General features: G+C 37.0%; 5 protein-coding genes across 5 annotated transcripts; all 5 read right to left on the bottom strand.

Annotated features, from left to right (window-relative positions):
- Positions 1-1608: 1608 nt before the first annotated feature.
- Positions 1609-2762, bottom strand: LOC101308968 (glutathione S-transferase U10-like). Its single transcript, XM_004299324.1, has 2 exons — positions 2411-2762; positions 1609-2061 (listed from the first exon to the last, which is right to left on the bottom strand). Exons 1-2 carry the CDS (start codon positions 2726-2728, stop codon positions 1678-1680), a joined length of 702 nt encoding a protein of 233 aa, XP_004299372.1. The 5' UTR covers positions 2729-2762; the 3' UTR covers positions 1609-1677.
- Positions 2763-3070: 308 nt separating this feature from the next.
- Positions 3071-4486, bottom strand: LOC101308678 (glutathione S-transferase U10-like). The gene is made up of 2 exons (XM_004299323.1): positions 4152-4486; positions 3071-3670 (listed from the first exon to the last, which is right to left on the bottom strand). The coding sequence occupies exons 1-2, from the start codon at positions 4467-4469 to the stop codon at positions 3293-3295; spliced, it is 696 nt and encodes a 231-aa protein (XP_004299371.1). The 5' UTR covers positions 4470-4486; the 3' UTR covers positions 3071-3292.
- A 364-nt stretch (positions 4487-4850) lies between these two features.
- LOC101311484 (glutathione S-transferase U9-like) lies at positions 4851-5951 on the bottom strand. Its single transcript, XM_004301107.1, has 2 exons — positions 5631-5951; positions 4851-5234 (listed from the first exon to the last, which is right to left on the bottom strand). The coding sequence occupies exons 1-2, from the start codon at positions 5949-5951 to the stop codon at positions 4851-4853; spliced, it is 705 nt and encodes a 234-aa protein (XP_004301155.1).
- Positions 5952-8010: 2059 nt separating this feature from the next.
- On the bottom strand, positions 8011-9108 carry LOC101311196 (protein PHYTOCHROME KINASE SUBSTRATE 1-like). Its single transcript, XM_004301106.1, has one exon. The coding sequence runs from the start codon at positions 9106-9108 to the stop codon at positions 8011-8013; it is 1098 nt and encodes a 365-aa protein (XP_004301154.1).
- Positions 9109-9519: 411 nt separating this feature from the next.
- On the bottom strand, positions 9520-13938 carry LOC101308379 (probable methyltransferase PMT2-like). The gene is made up of 7 exons (XM_004299322.1): positions 13696-13938; positions 12457-13087; positions 12100-12310; positions 11515-11797; positions 10371-10760; positions 10179-10256; positions 9520-10087 (listed from the first exon to the last, which is right to left on the bottom strand). Exons 2-7 carry the CDS (start codon positions 13081-13083, stop codon positions 9853-9855), a joined length of 1824 nt encoding a protein of 607 aa, XP_004299370.1. The 5' UTR covers positions 13084-13087; positions 13696-13938; the 3' UTR covers positions 9520-9852.
- Between the last annotated feature and the right edge of the window lie 163 nt (positions 13939-14101).

Here is a 14101-nt window from a genome sequence, read left to right as displayed (position 1 = left end):
TTATATGTTTAGAGAGTTATTATAGGTACAGAGTCTGATTCCAATAAATCTAATTTAAGTCAAAACGATGAAAAGAGAAAACGCTTTGCTGGTATTTTTTATTTATCTATTTATTCTTTATTTTTTCATACAATTCACCTAATTGTTTTCACACAGAGGAAAATGTGAACTTCGATTTTAACAAAAAACAAACTTGAAAAATAGCTCTGAAAAATATATGTACGATCGTTGTTGAAGTTAGGGTTCGAACATAGCCCTCTTATGACTAGGATCCTCTACAGCTTCCGCCTCACTTGCAGCATAACATGTTTTCATTAGACCAACAACATAATTGCTGAAAAGTATGAAAAGTGATTCATAATGTTGGTGAGAAAAGTATTTTTCACTGAGAGATCGATCTAACACACTTTATAACCAACTATTAAAGTGAAACTCAGATACTTACATTGTACATGACTATATGCATGATCTTTATTGGATAATCAACTACAACTTCGTGAGGGGTAAATAATAAATATAGTAACTTATTCTGTTACAAGATGTCACTAGGTAAACATCGGTTAGTAGCAGGGTTATTGACTCAAAATTGAGAAGAAGCAAACACAAAGTTGACAATGAGGGGGTGTATTGCATTTGGATTCATACAGACTTATTTTAATCAATTGACTTTTTGAAAAGTCTACAGACTCTTTAAAAAGTTCATAGACTTTCACTGATTTCTTAAAACCATCGATTTTTAATCACAGACTTTCACTGATTTCTGAAATCTACAGATTTCATATGAATGACTTATGTAGATTTCTTAATACTTACAGAGTTATAGGAAATGAACAAAAAATAAAGATGCAATGACAAACACATAATGACACCGATTATAAGTTGAGTGTTCATCTATCTAATTTCGATGCATACCTTTATAATATTTGATTGAAATACATAAACATAGGTAACAAAAAAAATTATATTAACTTAACAACACGCATAGTACGTAAACCAAAAACACATATTATAAAGTGAGACATTAGATGTTCACAAGTTTAAATTCATGTACGCCAATATAATAATATATGATCATGTGGTTCTAATATCAAGAGTTACTAGATAATATTTTAGGTTATCGAGGGTTCCAAGCATTACAATTGAAATACAACAAAATATTAACATTAAAAAACATTGAAAAGAATAGGTAGAATAGAACATTGATAGCACAAAATATTATAAAAAAATAAAAAAAAGATGATGTATTGTAGGATCAACATATTCACATGTAAAGAGAAAGTCTGTCGTAGACTTTTCCAAATCTTTGCTCTAGTGGATGGAAAAATATTGGAGTTTGGTGTGTGTAATTTACACTACAAAGTCCACAATTATCCATGAGTTATTAATTCTATAAGTATGAATGATATTTTGAATACATCTAAACTTCTATTCATTTTAAAAAGTCTTAATTGAATACCCCTGAATTTTGGTGGAATTCATAATGATTTTTTAAAATTTAGTTGAATACACCCAGACTTTGATGGACTTTTAAAAATCTGTATTGAATACACCTAGACTTTCAAATTCCATAGACTTCTTTAAAACTTCCACTAATTCCATATACAATACACCCCTCTGAGAATAAGATGCAGCAAACTCAATCAGAGTAGTACATAGTCATTGACTGAAAATTAGTGGTCAAGCTGTAGCAGACTTGAGGGCATCTTCTCTATAGAACTTGAGGAAGGCCACCATCTTTTCATGAGGATTACACGACTCTTTCAGTGCAGGTATCTCCATCAGAGCTGTTATGCAGGAAAATAACAGTGGAGTCTTCTCAGGGTCTATAACATCTATGCCAAAAACTTCTTGCAGACCTTCTTCATATGTGCCAAAGCATGAGAACATGACCAACTCTAGTAGTTTCCCATTGCTAAATTCACCATCTGATGAGACAATGCCTTCTGGGAACAAACCCTTTAGTCCCTCTTCAAGTAAGTTTAATTGCTCAAACGTTTCCTTGATGGCTTTCTCTTGTGCTTCTCCACTAGTTGTAACCACTTCTGTCAACGCCTCAAACACCTGCACCAATTTGAGAGTAAATACTTGAATTTCGTGTACATTTATTTTTCCAGGAATGATAAAAAGTTTATGATATTAACATGGGTAAATATGTCTTGTATCTTCGATATAATCTTAGGTCCATAATCTTAACTCATTTAACTTCTTTTATATGACATTCTATTAAATATTTTAAATGTGCTGTCACTCTTTGAAATGAAAATGATTTAAAATTTACGTGTCATTAACTCATTATAAACTATGAGAAATTAAACTATTGGTGTGGATCCACAAACATGTCCGGTGAGTGTAAGTAAATAAAATAAACTTGTAAATTAATGGTGGCAAACTAACAAAACTCAAGTCTTACCTGGTGCATATAGCTAGCCCAGAAACGAAATTGGGATCGTTTGTACGGATCTTCTGGGAGAAGTTGAGGGCCAGTTTTCCAGGTTTCATCCATATATTCAATGATCACAAGAGATTCAACAATGGCTTTCCCGTTGTGGACAAGCACAGGAACCTTCTTATGAATAGGATTCAACTTGAGGAGCATTGGACTTTTGTTCCACAAATCTTCTTCCACATATTCATAGGGTACACCCTTCGCTTTGAGGGCGACTTCCACCATCTTAGCGTAGGGACTAAACCAGGTTCCGTATAGGATCACCTTGTTCTGCTCTGCCATTTCTCTCTGGCTCACTTTTCTTCTTCCTCTCCTATGGTTTTTACTTGGATGCTTATTTCATGTGATACTTGCAGCTTATATAGTTTTAGAAAGCAAGCAATTCCACATTGCTTGGTCGATAAGCCGGTAGCAAAAACATAGTCATTGCATATGTATGTATAGTTTCATCTTAGTCAAGTGTATATTGGAATTTTATATATAGACAGAAAAGGTCAAACAATTTACCGATCCTATTGTAGTGGTATGCTCTGATTATCAACTACCGGGTTGATCAGCTAGCATTGAGTGCGTCATTGCATATGTATGTGTAGTTTCAAGTGCAAATTTAACTAGTCTGGCATTCAAAGGCAAATAACTTGTCTACGTTGCATTGCAATAGCATTCTTATAATGATCATAACAAAGTAGCAAATACGTTTTACAGTACTGATAGTAGTCCATAATCTGTAAAGAGCTTGAGGGATGCCACCACCCTTTTACGAGGAATGTGCATCTTTTTCACCGACACATACAAAATCAAATTTCACAAGAAGAAGCAAACCGAACGACATTATGTGTATTACATTCAAGCTGTAGTAGTCTTGAGGGCATATTCTCTCAAGGACTTCAGGAAGGCCACCATCTTTTCATGAGGGTAACATGACTCTTTCACCTCAGGTATCTCCATCAGAGCTGTTATGCAGGAAAATAACAGTGGAGTCTTCTCAGGATCAGTAACATTTATGCCAAGAACTTCATGCACAGCTTCATACGAGCTAAAGAATGCAAACATGATCCACTCTAGTACATTTTTGCTAAACTCATCAGCTGATGCAACATAGCCGTCTGGGAACAAACCCTTGAGTCCCTCTTCAAGTAATATTAATTTCTCAAACATTTCCTTGATGGCTTTCTCTTGTGCTTCTCCACTGGTTTTAACCACTACCGCCAAGGCCCAGAACACCTGCACACATTGAGACTTCTTTACTTTGTTAGCGGAGGAATTATAAATTGTGATAGTACTGTAGAAATGGGTTTTCATTGATTGAAAATGGTTTACAATAGCTGGATATATACAGATCCTATAGCTAGTATTTTAGGAATAGCTACAATTATGCAAAGCAATCAATAGAGATCACAATTGATGATTCTACAATGAAATTAGGAAGATAACAATTGATTGAAATCAGACTTGATTTGGGGAGAATCCATATCAGCTTTAATAAGTACAAACTACAAACACAATAGAAAAGTTCATGAATTTGGGACCTGTGCAGAACTGCATGAAATGTATGCATTTCAAATAAAATGAATGAAATGTTTACAAGTCACACTAGAGTCTAGACTAATGAAAAGATAGGATGTTTGATCTACTCTATGCCTCCTAATATGATCACAAGAGACTAAGAATACTGGTAAAATCAGAAAAGTGAGGATCTACTCACCTGGTGCATATAGCTTGCCCAGAAGCGAATTTGGGATCTTTCATATGGATTTTCTGGTAAAAGTTGAGGGTCAGTTTTCCAGGTTTCATCAATATACTCGATGATCAAAAGAGACTCAGCAATGGCTTTCCCGTTATGAAAAAGTACAGGAACCTTCTTATGAATAGGATTGAACTTGAGGAGCAATGGACTTTTGTTCCACAAATCTTCTTCCAGATATTCATAGGGTATACCCTTCACTTTGAGAGCAAATTCCACCGTCTTAACAAATGGGCTAGCCCATATTCCATATAAGCTCACTTTGTTTTGCTCTACCATTTTACTCACTTATTTCCTGTCTAGCTCTTTCTCCCTCTCCTATATATGGTTTTTGCTTGGATGCTTAGCTCATGGTTTTGATTTTGATAGTCTGGCTGGATACAGATTTTCTCTACTGTTCTATAGGATAAGATATTTACCTTAATTAATTCACAGTAGCTATCATCTGACAAGATCAGACTATACACACTACTGCTCCTGAACTTGGCACATGGTCTACATATTTTTCACTCAACAATATTTTTTGTTACTGCTAGAGATCCAAAGAGATAAATATTTGAAAGCAGGCAATAGCATTACAACCTTATTTAACCAAGTTTGCGATACAGTAACATTACAGAGTTTAACAAGTAGTAAATACATTCAGTATTCTGTACTTGGTCAAGTCTCTGCAGTAGAATTCATAGACAATTTTCTAAAAAGCTTGACAGATGCCAGCACTTTTTCATGAGGGATATGCAGCTCTTTCACCACATGTAGCTCATTTATAGATTTAATCCAGGAATATATTACTGGTGTCTTCTCAGGGTCTATCACCTTTATTCCAAGGACTTGTTCATGAGCCTCATATGAATCAAAGATAGAAAACATGAGCACATCTAGTAGACCTACATTGATATTGTTGTCAACCACCAAAGGAATGCCATCTGAGAATAAATCCTTCACTCCGTCTTCGAGTAACTTCAGTTTGTTAAACATTTCTTTGATCGTTTTCTGTCGTGCTTCTTCGTCTGTTTTGATCACTAAGACAATGGCCTCAAACAACTGCATTACCAAACCACAGTAGCATGTTTTTCAGTTCACTAGCTTGAGGAAAAGTCACTCAATTCTTTGTTTGTCTAGAGCATAGTTGTGTGTCTTCAGACTATCCATGTTTTTTTTATATTTTTGGCCTCAAGTAGGCATAACTGATTATACTAAGGAGCAAATCAAACAGTAATTTTGAATATATGAACTAAATACCAACATGATTACATGAACTTTACAACCTAAATGATTGATATTGTTATTGCGCTTATTAACAGAAAATGAAAAATACTTAATTGGCATACTTTTTCTAGATTCTAAACTACTAGAAAATCTAGAAATCCTGAACCATCTTTTTTCACAGTTCTATCAAGCAGGAATAGCTAAAAGCTACATGTAGCTAGCTAGTGTCACCTGTTGGTGCAGAAAGCTAGCCCAAAAGTGAACTCGGGCTCTTCTATATGGATCTTCTGGTAGAAGTTGAGGGCTAGTTTTCCAGGCTTCATCAATATATTCAAGGATGACAAGAGACTCAGCAAGGGGTTTTCCATTGTGGACAAGTACAGGAATCTTTTTGTGAACAGGGTTGTACTTGAGGAGCAATGGACTCTTGTTCTTCAAATCTTCTTCCACAAACTCATAGGGTATGCCTTTGATTTTGAGGGCCATTTCCACCCTCTTAACATAAGGGCTAAGTCTGTTTCCATGGAGGATCACTCTGGTTTCCTCTGCCATCTCTCACTACTAATTGACAGTTAATCAGTTCATGCTAATCACCAGCTTAATTAATATAGAGCTTAAACCGTTATTTAATAAATTTCTTAACTTGCTTGACCATTCTTCTAGTTAAATTTCTCTCAGTCAATGTATGGCGACTAGGTTGTCGTCTTGCACCTCTCCATCTTTTATTAGACGAACCAAACTTTGATCCCCTAGAACTAGAGGGACAGTGGTCCAGGGTGACTATATATGCCTCATGATTTTGATATAGGTACTGATCGATCAGGGTACCATGCATTAACCCAACCTATACATATTGGTCCCTACTCAGCTTCACAAGTTTACCTTTCTTCACTTGTTGCTTGGTTTTGTTTGTTACTCCAGCTTTCATCTGCATTCATGGCTTATCTACCATTTCCTTTATTCGCTGTTTATCACATTCTGCATCTGCCTTCCCAATTCTTAAAGATTTACCAGTTCCTTGATAAGGAACTTTTAAGGTTATTGCTAACCAAATGAAAGTTGTTGGTGACATTTCAATGAAATCTTCCATTACTAGCGACTATATATGATGCAGACAGAAAGCATGCAGTTTTTTGGCAAAATAGTCCTTCAACTACGCAAACAGACATTATTGAGTGAGTAGCACTGCAGGAGTCACTTCTTACAGTAACTTCCGTGGTCCATATTTGCGAAAAATCCATTCAAGATCATCTTTGCGAAAAAAAGAGAAGTTGGGACGAGTTTATTTTCCATCAATGTTTGCTGATATATAATCTGATACAACATTTATTCAATTATTACGATAGAAAGGAATTGGATATTTGGATTGACAAAACGTGGTTTGCACTGAAACTTGCCTAAATGTCCTCACAAGTTTCTGTTGCATGAAAGTGAGAGAAGAAAAGAAGCATGGGATCCACCTGGTTGTAAGATGGTTAGAGAATTGAATGTTGCCACCCAACAAGTTGGATCATATCCTAATTAAAGGGGTCATTATGATCACATTCCTTAGTGTGTTTCAATTCCACATATCATTCTAATCAATAATATCTTCTTCATTGAGACCTCCTACCTCTATCTATGTCAAACAAAGGTGTCAGTCTGTCACCTTTAATTTTATACCATGAAAAATTCATTGCCTTTAATGGACAAAGAACCCGGAACAGGTGGATTTGTTTAACGCAGGGGCTCTTCTGTTTTCTGTTAATACCCTTTACACCTACAGATTTGTTTCTCTAATTTGGTATCAGTGTATAGCTTCATTGAAATGACAGAAGCTGTGTTTTGTAGTTGTTTTTTCTCTCAAACTGGTAAGTTCTTCTCAGATTTCAAGCTGATCACAAGCAACGTGCCAATGTTGGGCTGAAAATACAGCCAACTGCGATTGGATTTCGACTGCTTGTTAGTACTTTGTGATGCATAAGCTCTCCATGTAGGGCCTTTTGGTTTCTAGACTTGTATATTCATAAAGATCATGAGTGAGGCAAAGGTGGATTGAGGAAAGCAGTTCTGGTAAAGTCATTAGAAAGCTCCAAAACATGAAAGGTCACCCGTTTGTAAATCAAGAGAACAAAGATAAACTTTGAACTTTAAAAGTTGGGAGATTTGTTGGTTAAAGTGTGTATTATTAATCTTTTGGTGCAAATGGCCCCAAAAGTCCGGAATCTCTTCATAGTGTTTTTTGGGATGTTTTGCCTTTGAATAACATTATAGATATTTTGTATAGTGTTCAAGTTATGTTATGTTGTTATCTTGTCGAAGATGCCATGCATGATCGAAATTAACAGTTTTAGTAACATAACATGCGAGACGGATCGAGCTACAATAGAGCGTGAATTTGGATATTATGCACAAACATAACATGCGAGATTGTGTAGCAAATGCAAGTAGGATTGAAATGAAAGACATAAACATGACAATCCAAAAGTAAAGCTGGTCTCAATTTTGAAACGTACATTATTTGCTGCAGATTAACCTACAATTGGAAAAGTTTCACATTTTCCCTACTTGCTTGTACAAGACAGCAGACAGCATTGCATGTGCACTTGAAACTTTTTCACCTTAGTTAGCCTCAGATTGTAAATTTCCTTACTTTCCACATTGATTCCAAGCTTTGATGTTGCAGTTGGTTCGCCGGCACTAAGTTCTTCTTACCGTAATCTGAAACTGCAGCTGAGAAAACATTAGCTGTGACAACACTACAGTCAATGCTGGCCTCACTTGACCCGTACTTGGTTGGGGAAGCCATGGACGTCAATCCGTCAGATGCTTGCTTTGTGAACATTAATGGCTGACCGGTTCCGGTTAAGTTCTCAATCTCAAACAAATCAGAACTAGCATCACTCTCATTATCATCATTGCTCATTTCATCATTTCCAGAAGTAATTGAGTGGCTTTGAGGTTTTGGAATGGCATCCCAAGATAACATGGAAAGTCTCCTCTCTAGATTTATTGCCACTATGTCTTCTCCCTTCTTCATGATTTCGGATCCAAACACATCCAGGGATTTTCGTGGCTTTTCTTCTTCTTGTTTTGCCTTCTCTTCTTTAGCTCCAAAATTTGCAAACGCAAGATGTTCTTTGTTTGATCCTCCAAAGCTAGGGTAGTGGTGTAGAAGCTCAACCTCCTTGGCCTTAAATCTTGGTTGATCCTTCTTGACATGATGATCCATTCCAAAACTTTGTTTCTTGAAATCTCTAGCAACACGAACATTAACTTCATGAACATGAATGGATTTCTGATCTGAACAAGAACCACTGCAGACAAAGCCGGAAAATATCTTCTTTCCATTCACATTTTTCTTCTTGTTCGGAGATTGGTTTCTTCTCCAAGAAGGCAAATAATCAGTTTGATTGTTCCAACTTGCATTAGAACAAGCACTAGGAGTTCCTTGCCTGCTAGTCTTTGTTTGCTTCTCTAGCTGCAGACCAGCTCTGCTTGTGTTGTTATAGTCCACAAGTACTCTTGGACTATCATCTTCTAGCATCATGCTGAAATATCTTTCAGCGCCGAAGACACTAATTTCGCCGTCCTGATCAATCCTTTTGCTCAAGTTCAAGGCAGGAGACTTGAACACTAAGTTTCCTTCTGCTCTGGTGAGGTAAGAAGAAAACGAGGCGTCGCGGGTATGAGTTGTTGGAGTTGTGGCCTTATTAGCCTCTCTTTCCATGGCTTTTAGAGAAGCAAAAGAAAAACAGAAATTGAGCACAGAACTGGAAAATGCCAAGGGAGGTTCTGAATGACAAGAAGCTTTAGGAGGCTTTGGAGATGACTTGGCTTCTCAAGTACTAGTTCTTATAGGTAGGCTATGTGGGTAGTGTAATTGCAACAGAAAAGGAACTAGGGTCCTACACTCTTAGACTTAAGGCAACAAGGGTCCTCCTTTCCCTAAATCAAATCATGTTGTACTCTTGGTGTTTTTTACTCATTTTTCCAGTATGTCAACAAACAGACAAATAATCCAGTTTTTGATTAGTTTTAAGTTTTAACATTGGTGAACACACAGATTTTTGCTGCATCTCTTCTTCTTTAGTACAGATTCTACTGGATAGGATAAACAATTAATGTATGACGAGGAAGATTAAATTAAAGGGATCCCTAAATTAAATCATCAACTTCAGCCACGAGCATTGCCGGGTCAATCTACAAGTAAATCTGTATATGTTAAAATGAAGTCACATACAGGAACTATAAACTAATTTGAACGAAAATGCAGTAGAAATGTGTTGTTGATGAGGAAAAAAAAAAAACAAAGGTGGGGATGAACATGGCAATTAACAAAAATGATATAGAAGCCCTCGGCTTACGACTTGCTTTGTTTGCTTAGGACAATAAATCGTCCCCCCTTTTGTTTCTTTAACTTTTCTGTTCTTTCCTTTTCTTTTTGCCTGTGTCTGTTTTGCTTCTTTCTTAATCATTCTGTGGATGTAGAATTGTTTTCATCAGCAACCCAGTACTGTTTAACTGCAAACAGCACCTTTTCTGTAACAAGAGGGCCATCTTCATGATCCACAATCTTTGTTTTCCACCTCATTCCTTTCACAGTTCTGCTTACTTTGGCCAGCACATCCATGTGGTCACGAATTATTGCTGCTCCTTCAGGCCGTAGAATACGATCCATCTCTAGAAGAATGTCTTCAGCATCACACCTGCATTGGTGTTTTTTTTTTTTTTTCTATTAGAGTAATTGCCAGAAACTTTAACATGTAGGAAAAGAGTAAGAAGGGTATGGCAACTTACTTATCCTTATACAAGCTGAAAATACCATTTGCATGAATAAGGTCATATGTCCTTGGGTACGTGGAGAAGGCTTCACACCTGGCAGAAGACAAAAAGATTATCAGACGAACAATATCATTACTGTTTTCTGACTATATGCATGTCAAAGGCATCCACAAAACTATGAACAAGAAAAGAATGATCGAGAATTACCAATCATGATAAATGCCTATTAATCCACGCTCATATATGACTCCCAAAGTGTCTTTCTCAGCTATTGTGGGCATAACATTCATTACCCAGAGTTTAGGAGAATCAAGGGCAGCAGCAAAACTTCCAAAACCGGCATTCATATCCATAATATTGCGATACCTTCCCGTATCCAACAATTTGTTGGTCCTCTTATAAGCACTCACATGTTTCTTCCATGCCTTGTTGTCATCCTGGAATGTATCTGCAGAGACTCCAGGGACGGATCCAGTGGATATTCCAGAAGGTAAAACATTGAGCCTTTCGGGATATGGCTTCCATGCTATGCCACCATCCTCGTCATGAACAATAGTCTCGGGAGAAGGAGTTACGCACAATTCCATCTTCTTGTACCTGGGAAATATCAAAGTCAAATATTAAATAGGGTAAAATACTGTATAGTCCTTGTGGTTTGAAGTCGACATTTGTTTAGTCCTTGTGGTTTTATTTTAATATGTATAGTCTTTGTGGTTTGAAGTCGACATCTGTTTAGTCCTTATGGTTTTATTTTAATCTGAATGGTCCTTAAAGTCATGATTTTTCATCTAAATGGTCATTCCGTCAATTTTCTCAGTTTAACAGCCACGTCAGCAATTTAACTGAGAAAATTGACGGAAAGACTATTTGGATGAAAAATCGTAACTTTAAGGACCATTCAGATTAAAATAAAACCATTAGGACTAAACAAATGTCATCTTCAAACCACAAGGACTAAACAAATTTTAATTCTACTAAATATATGCATAAAAGTAAACTCATAACCCAAAATTTAAGAAAGAAGGTAAAAAAAAATCCTACATGAACCGGTCTGAAATTATTTGTTATGAACTTTTACATTTTCTTTCCCAACTACTCAGACTTAATTCCAACCCTTCAAATTGGTAATACGAATCTTATCTCATATTAATTTGGATCCACCAAATTAAGATTATTTCTCTAGCCAATAAAACAGTCAATGCAATTCCCTCTTACCCTAGGATGTTAAATAGACATTACACATTACATTCTCTAAGTTTCATCTTGGCAATCAAATATCACAATTGAATCAACTAATTGGATAATACATTGTATTTGTAAAAGAGTCCAGAAAGTCAAGTAAGTGACGTACCAAACATCATCAGCATTCCTGGAATCACACATAGTAGGTTGAGGATCTTGATCATGATGAAAGCCTAATCGTTTCCTCCATATGGCAATTTCACCCTTCTCATGCTTCTTTTCCCAGCCAAGAAGCTTTGCAGTATCTTCAATCTTCCTCTGCTCTTCCTCAAGTTCTTCTTTAGGCCGCTGCCATGCAACAAAATTGTTCCTCCAGTTAATAGGAGGACCAGAAAGCACCCAGTAACCACCAGGTCTAAGAACTCGATCCACTTCCATCATGTACATTCCATCTGCAAAATAAGTTCAAGTATGATGTCATGTTATAGATAATTTCATCATCAAACTATACTGAAAACAATGAAGATCCTGAATTTTGTAAAATAAACATGGCAATGCCATATGCCATCAACATGGCAGAGTGAGTGGGGTGGAAGCTGGATTGGCAAAAGGCAAGGAGTCAAGGCAGCCTCAGCAAAGCAAAGGCAATGAACAAATGTCATATGAACTTGAGGAGATAAAATGGGTTTAGAGATGTTTAAGACATTATACATCAGCACCATCAATTTGGATTCTAATTTTTTATTCACATTACCATTTCCACTCCATGGAATGAGGCAACGAGAACAGTGAGCCATATCAAAGGCCCTAGAAGGATATGGAAGCTTTATAGTTCCAAGAACACCAATAACTGCCGGAACACCTCTTTCCAGAGCAAATTGAACCTGTGCTTCATGAGAATCTCTTGGTGCGAATGACATGGCTATAACATTCTTTTTAAACAGGTAAGCACCCCAGCTGGCAACCTATGAAGCATGAACCAATATGAGCATTAGATCAAATAGATCAAAGTCTAATATCTACAGGAATATCAAGATCAAATCAGATTGAGACAAGTGCTAGTATGAAAAGCCTAGAAGACTGAAAGGAGGAAAAAGAAAAAGAATGTTACCCCACATCCAGTGTCTAATGCTGTTCTAATTATCCCATTGTCCATGGGGATCACAGCTGCAAGTTCATTGATATATGCATCTGCTCCATGAGGAAACTGTGTTCCACCACCCGGGAACTTAAAGACATTGCCCTCATATTGAATCCAGTTCTGAATAGCCTTCTCGACTACCAGGCTCCTATAAGGCGCATTGGCATAGGGTACATAGTCACGGCTTTGGGGCCACCGAAAAGGGGTCACATAACCTTTGGGTGCTGGGATAAGGCAATGCAACTTCTCTTCTTCACGAGGACAATGTCGTTCCCTGTAATTCATATTGTCTCGGGGGAAAGTCATGGCTCGCAATTGGTCCTGACAAGGAGTATAATCAATGTAGCGATTGGGGCATGGTTTGAACTCCTTGACCGGTCCTTCATCAATTCCATGATGGGTCTCATAATTCAGAGTGGAAAGGATACTACAGTCCGTCTGTCTGGTAATCTCCACAGCTATGCTATCTCCCTTTCCAAAACCACTTCGCTGCCACGCACCCAATATGTAAAAGAAACAACAGAGACCAGCTACAATGAAAACTGACATCGAACTTCGACTTCTGTTGTCTCCTGAGTTCCCTTTAGTCGCCATCATTTGTCTGAATATCATTTTTATCAAAAAGCAATTAGGAAATCAAAGAAAATAAAATTGACCAAGAAGATGAAAAGTAAAGTATATGACATACAAAATTCAAACTCTACAACTACTCGACTCTGGGATATAGCCAAAGGGGGGAAGGCGTGTAGGAGAACTAACAAATACAGTTAGAAACAGATATAATAAATTGCTAATAATGTATGAAATACTAAACCATGTAACAAAAAATATAATCAAAGACTGCAAATTTAACCTCCACACTAATCAAGAAGATTCCTTCATTGATTTTCTAGTAAACTTGGCCAGTTACAAACATTCCACTAGTAATAGAACACAAAAGCCAATTCTATCTTAAGAGATACAAGATTTTATAACATGAAACTCCAAACCTACCTCTCAGCTAAGCCTATCACAACCTGTAAGCCCAAAATACGTGAATCCCAAATCACCAATTGCTCAATAAACCCACATAGCATACCAAAAATGAAATTCAAATCAAACTATCTTGACCTCTCCATCAAATCCCAGAAATAAAAGGATCATAAAAATGCAGGGCAAACATAAAGATTGAAACTTTAATGAAGAATCAAAAGGATTGAGAAGCCTTACGGATCGTAGGGCCTGCAAGCTTCAATCTTTGTGGGTCCAATCAAATCAACGCCTTTTCATCTTGGGAATCAGAGAGAGAGAGAGAGAGTTAAATGTGTGGGTGTGTCTGAAATTGGAGATGAGGGATTGGGTAGAACGATGTGTCTGGTGGTGTTTGGATGCAGGCCAGTGAAAACAGAAGAGTGCGATGAGTCCGAGGACAGGGAGAGTCGGTTGTTGGACAGAAGAGTGTTTGGGTAAGTTAAGATCGCATGTTTGGGGGCGAAAAAGGGACGATGATGATGTTGTATCCCCGCCAGTTTAGTGTCCTATTTTGGTTCATTGGGTCCCGCGGGCAAAGAAAACTTGGGGACCTTGAGATTTAAGCAAAAGATTCTTTTTATTTTGATCAAAAGATCCAAGCAGC

Source organism: Fragaria vesca, linkage group LG5, assembly GCF_000184155.1.
Source record: "Fragaria vesca subsp. vesca linkage group LG5, FraVesHawaii_1.0, whole genome shotgun sequence".
In the NCBI taxonomy this organism is placed as follows: Eukaryota; Viridiplantae; Streptophyta; class Magnoliopsida; order Rosales; family Rosaceae; genus Fragaria; species Fragaria vesca.
The sequence above is the reverse complement of the archived record's forward strand: the minus strand, read 5'-3'. Positions and strand labels throughout refer to the sequence as shown.